The 10,000-nt window shown below is 47.9% G+C and overlaps 1 protein-coding gene across 1 annotated transcript in view; it reads left to right on the top strand.

Moving 5' to 3' along the window:
• LOC113027924 (cGMP-dependent protein kinase 1-like) overlaps window positions 1–10,000 on the top strand; it is a 74,225-nt gene that overhangs the window by 46,588 nt on the left and 17,637 nt on the right. Inside the window, exons 4-8 of the mRNA XM_080305796.1 lie at window positions 3,534–3,639; window positions 4,364–4,427; window positions 4,511–4,588; window positions 4,676–4,770; window positions 8,333–8,398. Coding sequence (XP_080161922.1) covers window positions 3,534–3,639; window positions 4,364–4,427; window positions 4,511–4,588; window positions 4,676–4,770; window positions 8,333–8,398 — 409 coding nt within the window. The remainder of the gene's footprint in view (window positions 1–3,533; window positions 3,640–4,363; window positions 4,428–4,510; window positions 4,589–4,675; window positions 4,771–8,332; window positions 8,399–10,000) is intronic.

Below are 10,000 nucleotides of genomic sequence, written 5' to 3' on the forward strand. Positions count from 1 at the left end.
CTGCAGAGGAATTCACTCTGACAGCAACGTCATTGCTGAGGAAATAAATGGAGGCAGGTTAAGTCCGCAGAGTACGTTTCCAGGGTAACTGATTCAGAGTTGACGTTAACGCTGCTCCTGGGACAGCAAACCTGAGCTTCCCTCAGCTCAGGGTCAACAAACTCAGAGTTGTAGTTGAGCCTGCTTCCTATTATCGGACTCAGGTGGGTCAGAAACGTAAGGTAAATCAGTCAGGTGTCAAGAGAGCAGGCCCCTGGAATCACACCACCCTGGAATCACACGGGCCCCTGGAATCACACCACCCTGGAATCACACCACCCTGGAATCACATGGGCCCCTGGAATCACACCACCCTGGAATCACACCACCCTGGAATCACATGGGCCCCTGGAATCACACCACCCTGGAATCACACGGGCCCCTGGAATCACACCACCCTGGAATCACACGGGCCCCTGGAATCACACCACCCTGGATTCACACGGGCCCCTGGAATCACACCACCCTGGAATCACACGGGCCCCTGGAATCACACCACCCTGGAATCACACGGGCCCCTGGAATCACACCACCCTGGAATCACACGGGCCCCTGGAATCACACCACCCTGGAATCACACGGGCCCCTGGAATCACACCACCCTGGAATCACATGGGCCCCTGGAATCACACCACCCTGGAATCACACCACCCTGGATTCACACGGGCCCCTGGAATCACACCACCCTGGAATCACACGGGCCCCTGGAATCACACCACCCTGGAATCACACGGGCCCCTGGAATCACACCACCCTGGAATCACACGGGCCCCTGGAATCACACCACCCTGGAATCACACGGGCCCCTGGAATCACACCACCCTGGAATCACATGGGCCCCTGGAATCACACCACCCTGGAATCACACCACCCTGGAATCACACAGAGACTCCGGCCCTTTGAGAACAAACAGCCTGAGAGTGTTTCTGTTGCTGTTTGTGGTTCTGACCTGACTGAAGATGCTTCTGAATATGAATAACTCTGACCTTTGACCTTTACAGCACACGCACTGTAGAGATTCTGATGTTCACTCTGGTTAGTTATAAATAGATGTTAATAACGGTCCGTCCGCCCCCCTGAATCACACTCGCACTGTAAACTCTGCTCAGACCGTTGTATCTGCCGCTCTGAGGGTCTCCCGTTGTTTCCGTGGTTACAGAAACACTTGGTATCTCCATAGCAACAGGCAGCAGGTCATAAAGCAGTGGAAAAAGTAATAAAGAGTAATGGCCAAACAGCAACTGAGACACCACCACAGAGAAGGTAATGTGGTGTAATGCACCAGGTCAGAGTCATCATCAGTCTGAGTTACAGGTTCTGCAGCTGAAACATGAAGTCAGCGCTGAAGCAACACAACCTGCAGTTCCTCCGACATCCAGCAGGGGCAGCAGTGAGTCAGTGGAGTCCCATGTTAAAATAAACCTGTTTACAGCCTGATGCACAAAATGTTTGGTCTCTATGGATCATTTAATCCTTTATAACACCTGATTTTTTTTAACTCAGCTGTCTGCTTTTTAAGGGGCGTGGCCTCTTTGATTGACAGGTGATACAGGTGGCTGTAGCAGCTAGCTGTCTGCTGGGCTGCACTGGACCTCTGGACCGTGTTTGTGCTGCTGGAGCCTTTTGGAGCATTTTTAATGACATCATGTGACCAATAATATGGCTGCTGTGAGGTCACTATGGTAACAGAGCGTCGAGGAGCCACAAAGCTAAAGCTTCTTAATTCCAGAAACCATGTAAACGATTAGACTATTAATTACAAACTTACAGAAACAAAGATTGTATGTTTACTATTTAAATATATAATTTATCTGTTAGTCTCAGAAAGATAGTATTTAAAGGTGGAAAGCAGAGCGGAGTAGTGTGGGAGTAAGAGTGAGACTTTTCTGTATACAGAAAATCCATCCATGTGTGCTCGTGTTTCCTCACACCTCCGCTCATTAAACTGAAGGAAGTTTGAGCAAGTCTCTGCATCGCCACGGTAACTGCCAGCAACTTCAGGTGGATGACTTGTACCCATGGCAACCGCCTCAGTCTCAGCATCAGTGCTGGAGTTTATGGGATGGCTAACAGATTACATGTTGAAAGCGTCCTGATCCACACTGACAGCGTGAGCTCCCACGACCCCTAAAGTAACCTGAACCTGAACACTCATACCGACCCACCACCACGTACCAAATGCACCAAATACACCAGATCAGGTGCGTGAGCTGTGTGCAGAGGTAGTAAAACCTGGCAGCTCCTGGTCCTCGCTCAGACACTGATCACAGCCAGCGGGTTCCTCTCTTTCTGAAGTTTGATTTAATTCTGATATCAGAGTATCGCTTACTGCCTCATTTCTGTCCTCCTCTCATTGGCTCAACATTACGACTGTCTGGGGAATCAAACCTGCGTCATCTTGATGTCAGCACGCAGATTTGAGACTCCAGAGAAAAAGGACCCAGTCCTACACAGTGATTGGTCTGTTTGAAATGACTGTGCTCTCTCTGGTATTGTCCTCTGCTCTCTGTAACTCAGAGTAAACCTTTATAATGAGCATAAGTCAATCTGATCCAGCAGTCCCTGAAAAATAAACGGCATCACATTTATGAGCCGTTTGTCGTCGTCTCCAGGTGTAATCGTTTTTACTATCAGCACCGAGCATCTCTGGCACAAACACTTCCTTCAGGCTGCATTAGATCTATTAGATATTCAGTATTAATGGATCGAATCACGACTAATTGGAGTCGAGGACGTGAGATGCACTCTGAAACGCTCTGCTGGTAACGAGCAGCCAAACTGTGTTTAATGAGCTCAAAGACTTCCTGTTAAAACATAAGTCAGAGATGTGACTTTTAAAGAGCTGAAATCTGTTAACCAAATGAAGCGCGCCGCTGTTAACGAGCACGCCACTGTTAACGAGCACGCTGCTGCTAACGAGCACGCCGCTGTTAACGAGCACGCCGCTGTTAATGAGCACGCCGCTGCTAACAAGCACGCTGCTATTAATGAGCGTGCTCCCATTAACAAGCATGGTGCTGTAAATGAGCATGCACAGCGCTGGTAATGCACAAGCCACTGTTAACAAGCACACCACTGCTAATGTGCGCTTCACTGTAGATGAGCGCGCCACTGTTAACAGCCACCTGCTATTAATGTGTATGGCACTGTTAATGCGCACGCTGCTGTTAATGCGCACGCTGCTGTTAACAAGCTGGACTTTAAGCAGCTTTAATGGTTCATGTTACTAAGCAACAACTTTGCCTCAGGGATTTCTGGAAGAAAATTCTTATGAAGAAATTTCTGTGCAGAGTGTTTGACACAAAACTTTCATCACATGTGTGTGTGTCATTTTCAGACCACACACACCATCACTGGCTGTACACACTGGAGTGTGTGTTTCCACAGCAGCCACAGATCCTTCCCTCTGCATCCTTTCAGGATGTTTCCTTTAACTGAGTCAAAGTGACGCGGAGCTGTCGATGCGCTCATGATGCTAAATGTGTGTTTTGTAGCTCTGACCCATGTGAAGCTGTGGGCCATCGACCGGCAGTGCTTCCAGACCATCATGATGAGAACCGGACTCATCAAACACGCCGAGTACATGGACTTCCTGAAGAGGTGAGAAACTGCCATTAAAAGTCGATGACAGAGTCAACAATGCCAGAGTTTAGGAAAAGTTTTACAAGTAAACCCAGAAACCTTCTCAGGCTTACAAAGCTTATTTTGTTTATTAATTGTATTTATTATTTATTAGTCTGTTAGTCGGTGAAAGTAAAGCACATGTAGGTAAACTTCAACACAGCTGTCCACAGATGTGTCTTAAGGAAGGACACCAACCAAGAGTCCAGTTTCCTGTGAGAAATACATTCATTCATTATAAATGAGAACATTTCAAAACTAAAATGGAATAAATATGTTGATGTATTTACCAGAACAATTCAGGTTGTAATAATATTCACATTATGAATAATATAAATGTGATAATATAAATATATACTATAACATCAGTGAGAAATAGAAAGAGTCTCATAACGTGATCGTATTCTCGTCTTCGCTGTCGTCGGCTCTTCTGTTTTACAGACTTTAAGTATTTTTGTAGCGGTTTGTTTGAATCAGCGGAGCGATCAGAAGCTCAGCTGAAGATTAAAAGTCTGTGCTTTTTGTATATGTCACAAATACTCACCGTCCCTCCACAGTGGTTACTCAGAGTTGCATTATTGGTCCTCTGGTCAGACAAACAGACTCCGTGATGAGGAACATGGCTCCATTCATCTCGTATTTATTATCTTTTCACAACAAACTCCAACTTTTGAGTTTGAATCATTCCTGTCTGTGTCTGCAGCGTTCCCACCTTCCAGAGTCTTCCTGAGGAAACTCTCAGCAAACTGGCGGATGTCATGGAGGAGGTGAGTTTGTACCCGCCCCCTCGTCTTCTTCTGTGGGAGTGGGCCTGTAAATACTCCAATCAGATGCTGTCTTCTGGGTTTAGACTCATTATTCGGATGGAGAGTACATCATCAGACAGGGAGCCCGAGGAGACACCTTCTTCATCATCAGCAAAGGGAAGGTCAGTCCATCCTCCTCTTCGTCTTCCTCTCATTCGTTTCCTAGTGACTGATCTGCCCGCTCATCCTCATCCAATACATCCTCACAGGTGAATGTGACCCAGGGGGATTCAGCCACCCAGCAGCCTGTACACCTCAGGGAGCTCGTCAAGGGAGACTGGTTTGGAGAGAGAGCACTACAGGGGTAAGGTCACGTGACCCAAATATGTTATTTTATTACGTTAGGCTGGTTTAAAATTCGCTCTGAAGAACAGAAGGTGCGGCTCAGTTCACTCTGACGGCCCTGAAAGACGTCAGCTCACACAGACAAAACAAAATGTTTTTGACAGTTCATCAAACCTTCTGTTTGTCAGGGGCAGCCAGTCAGAAAAGGGGGGAGGGGCTAAAACGTTTGGTTTTAGACTGAGGGTGACGTGAGATGGGAGGTGGGAAGGAGCAGAATCAGTGTCCAGATGGTGGCGCTGCAGGGAGGATGATGATGTCACCGACATGTTTAGGATTCTGTGGGCTGCACCTTCACACACACACACACACACACACACACACGCACACACACACACACACACACACACACACACACACATCCTGTAGGTATACAGGTGAAAGGTCATTCAGGGTGGACATACTTCAGCTCCTCATAACGCCGTCTCTGAGTGAGTTTGACAGGAAATGAGGTCACCGGGAGCACTTTAATGGGACGCTTGTTTCCCATCTTTGTGAGGACCGGCTGCAGCATGTGGACGTCCTGTCCAAATAGATTTCATCTCAGCTAAAACACCTGGAGGAGAATCTGGCGTTGGCGGCTCAGAAGCTTCGAGGTGGAGCGAGATGAGGCGTGTCGGAGTCCGCACATGTGAAGTCGGAACATGTGTGCGCTTTGCTAACCTCCTGCCATCATCGCAGCTGCTGCTAATTGGTTTGAAGTGTTTCTCTGTTTCCCCGCGGAGCGCCGTTCACACACCGGCCCATCTGCGAGTGTCTGTATCAGTGTGAGCGCCTCGGTCTCAGAGCTTTTCTGTAAAGAGCTGGAAGGAGCTCACACTGACTCATTTATTCAGACAGCAGGAGGCTGAAGGCCACGCTGCAGCTTCACCGCAGGCCAAAGTCCACGTTCAACCTCGGAGGACTCACCTGCATCGCTCCGTCATGTGGACCAACCCAACACAGCGCAAGCGTCACCTTTTTAAAATCAAAAGAATTAAAGGTGCAAGCTTTCTCATCTGTTGGGTATTTGTGGCCCGAGGTCGTCGGTTTGATTCCCTTTGCGTTGAAGCGTCTTTGAGCTGCACGCTGAACCCTGAAAGACATAATTCAAAATTCCACAAGCAACAAATTTCATAAAAATTCAGAAAAAGACAGATGAGAGGTGGTGGAGCTGGATGGGTTTAAGTACCAGGGGTCAAAGAAGTGCTGCAGGGTGGAGTGGGTGGAGACAAGTGTCAGAGGTCAGAGGGAGAGCAACATGAGTGAAAGGGAAGGTTTAAAGATGGAGGTGAGCTGAAAGTGTTCAGATGTTCAGTGAGCAGGAAAACAATGGTTTGGTTTCTGAGTTTGTTTCCAAATTAACACGTGAACCAAACTTGAAGCTCAAGTGAAACATGAACAAGAACAGGTGTGTTTTCCTTCTTGACCTGAACCCTGTTAGGGAGCGGGCGGCCATCCCAGAACCAATCAGGAAGCACCAGCACCTGCCGGTCGACTGACCTCAGCGAGCAGCAGGACATGAAGCTGTCTGGCCTGATGGATGTTCAGGGGGAAGCCCCTCCAGCTGCTGAACGTGAGGGAAGGCTGTTAAAGTGTGAGCTGCAGTCAGGAGTCCAGCAGCAGTATGAAGCAGCCTGAGCCGCGATAAAAGCTTCTTACTCGGTCTGTCAGGGTCTGCTCTGCATGACCGATCCATCCGTTTCCCCCTCGTTAGCCTCGAGCCTTGAATAGAATAGAATAGAATAGAATAGAATTCAACTTTATTGTCATTGCACATGCACAGGTACAGGGCAACGAAATGCAGTTTGCATCCATCCAGAAGTGCTTTAGTGATATAGATATATTACAATATATATTAGCAATAATATAGATATGTGAGTATATTACAGAAATGGGTCTATTATGGTATGTTATAATGTACACGGTATGAAGTATGTTGTGAATATTCTATAACTATAAGTATGTACAGGCTGTAGTGAGTACAAGCTATGAACAGGCTATAAATATGAAAAACTATACAGAATATGAAATAAATAACTTTACAGAATCTGAGATATACAGCTATACAGAAATGGGAACTATGCAAGTTGTAAACAGTTGTAGAATTAAAAATTATCGTATGTACAGAATGATTATTTACACAGAGCTATACAGTAGTGCAGTTAAGATAAGTGAGGGTGTAGATAGTTTCTACAGAGGCTATATAAAGTGCTGGTGGTTGTGAGTGGTGGTTCAGTCCATGTTATTATTGTGTGTTTGAGGGTACAGTTGTCCATTGTGGGTGTGTGTATGTTCAGTCCATGAGTTTAACGTGGGTCAGATGTCAGGAGGCAGAGTTCAGGAGTCTGACAGCTGTGGGGAAGAAGCTGTTCCGGTACCTGGTGGTCTTAGTCCGGAGGCTCCTGTAGCGCCTCCCAGAGGGCAGGAGGGTGAAGAGTCCATGTGATGGGTGACTGGGGTCTTTGATGATTTTCCCAGCCCTTTTCAGACACCGCTTCCTGTAGATGTCTTTTATGGCAGGAAGTGGTGCTCCGGCGATGCGCTGGGCAGTTTTCACGACCCTCTGCAACGCCTTCCGGTCCGAGGCAGAGCAGTTCCCGTACCAGACTGTTATACAGTTGGTCAGGATGCTCTCGATGGTGCAGCGATAGAAGTTCACCAGGATGTCTGAGGACAGGTGGTTCTTCCTCAGAGTCCTCAAGAAGAAGAGGCGCTGGTGAGCCTTCTTGACCAGCTTGGAGCAGTTGGTCGTCCAGGTGAGATCCTCGGAGATGTGGACTCCCAGGAACTTGAAGCTGCTCACACGCTCCACAGCCGTCCCCTTAATGTGGATGGGTGGATGTGGGTCAGCATTCCTCCTGTAGTCCACGATGAGCTCCTTGGTCTTCTCGGTGTTAAGCAGCAGGTTGTTTCTGTCGCACCACTCAGCCAGACGATCCACCTCCTCCCTGTAGGCGGCCTCATCGTTGTCACTGATGAGGCCAATCACCGTGGTGTCATCTGCAAACTTAATGATGGTGTTGGAACCATCAGCAGGTCTGCAGTCGTGGGTGAAGAGGGAGTAGAGGAAAGGGCTCATCACACAGCCTTGTGGTACACCGGTGTTCATCGTGATTGTAGATGAGCAGCGGTTATCCAGCCGGACATGTTGGGGGCGGTTGGTCAGGAAGTCCAGTAACCATTTGCAGATGAGGGAACTGATACCCAGGTCTGTCAGTTTCCTGATGAGTTGTGAGGGGTGGATTGTATTGAATGCTGAACTGTCACGCTCTCACGATTCCCACCGTCCGACAAACCTGGGAGCAGAGCGAGGTCTCCTCCATGACAGATGCCTCTAAAGGATCTGTGAGTCGAAATGAAAGCAGTGCTCGTACAGGAAAACAGCACTTCATTCATATTTCATTACACTGGTGCAGTCTCGGAGCCACTGCTGTGCAATCAGCCTTTTACCTCAGCATAACGTGTGTGTGTGTGTGTGTGTGTGTGTGTGTGTGTGTGTGTGTGTGTGTGTGTGTGTGTGTGTGTGTGTGTGTGGTCCACAGGGAGGATGTCAGAACAGCCAACGTGGTTGCCACGGAGCCGGTCACCTGCCTGGTCATCGACAGAGAGTGAGTCGTTACATTTTGTTCACTCAAACTCACCTGTGCGTGCTGCGGTGGCGCTCGTGTGTCACCTGAGCAGGTGAACCTGTCGGCCGTTTTTCCTCCTTCACAGCGCCCTCACTTTGTGTCTGACTGTTTAAACACACAGAGTGGAGCTGCAGAGTGAAGCTCCTGCTGCCCCCTGCTGGGCCTCACAGCTAACTACACACACAGCGCAGCATATGAAGCTCTTTTCTTTTCTTTTCTTCCATAAAATGAGCTCAAAGAGAAAAAACAAACACAAAGTGCTGATTTTTAAATGAGCACACAGGTGTTAAACAGTTTGACTGCAGTTTGGGGGATTTTTATTCCCAGTGGTGGAGATGATTAACAGGAACTTACAGACAAAGAAGCCGGAGCCCCGTCTGGGACAAATGATTTCACACTTTCTTTCTGTCATGAAATTAGTAGGAGGGGCAAGTGGCCACCCGACCCCACCGCAGATAAAAAACTGCACCCACCCCATCATCCAATCTTCTCCCAGACTCGCAGGGTTGAGTTCATTCTCCACCTCTCCCCCACCTGCAGAGTGAGCTCCTGGAGAGAGGAGACCTCCTGAAAAGATGTAACAGCCTCCCCACCAGTTAGAGAGCCCTCCAGTTGGGCCAATGCACTAGAGGTCCCCCGCACCAGGGCTGAGCCCCATGCACCCACCCACAACCCTGGCGACACAATAACCAGGACCCAAGGCCCCAAGGCCCAGCCAGAGGTGGAGTTAATTCTGCTTCCAGAGACAAGGACCAGCTGTGGCCACAAGATGGCAGTTATGTGAAAGATGGATGCAAACAGCCGTGACTGGTAGATTTCACAGACAGGCATTGCCTGGCTTCCCTTGACAGAACTCCGCTGACATCCATCAGTGTAAATCTGAAATATTTACCTGAGAGGAACACAAGGAAAGCAGTTGGAACTGAAGAGCACGTCAATTACAAGCCAACAGTCCCACCGGTGCCGTCTATAACCTGCTGTTATGGTTCGGAGGTTCAGTTACTTTTGGTTCTTTTCAGTTTTGTAGTTTTCGCCTCCCCTTCCCTGACCTTTCTCATCCCATATCTCTGCTTTAACCATTTCCTGTTTTATCAGAATAGAATAGAATAGAATAGAATAGAATAGAATAGAATAGAATAGCCTTTATTGTCATTGTACATGTACAACAGAACTGTTGAACAAACAGCTGAAATACATACAAACCAGATGAATGTATACAAAAACAATAGAAAACATTAGAGAACAAATTGGACATTAGACACATCAGCTGTGTTTCAGCTGCTGCTACTTCCTGTCTTTTTCTCTCCTTTGAGATTGTCTGTAACTCAGCGGTGTTCCTCCTCCTGTTGTCATTTCTCAAAGCGAGTTCGTTACTCGTGTCTTGGCTTCACCCACAAGAGATGCAAATGAAGGAGCTGAGGAAGAGGCAGAAGAAGAGAGGAGTGGAGGCAGCAGGTGGTGGACTAAATGAGATGTTCCCCACCTCAGAGCCTCTTTTAAAAGGATGCAAATTAAATCTGAAGTTTGGAACAACTGCATGATTAACAGTTATGTTTGCTGTATGTATGACCTCAGGTGTGA

The sequence above is a fragment of the Astatotilapia calliptera genome, chromosome 8 (genome assembly GCF_964374335.1).
Source record: "Astatotilapia calliptera chromosome 8, fAstCal68.1, whole genome shotgun sequence".
Classification (NCBI taxonomy): Eukaryota; Metazoa; Chordata; class Actinopteri; order Cichliformes; family Cichlidae; genus Astatotilapia; species Astatotilapia calliptera.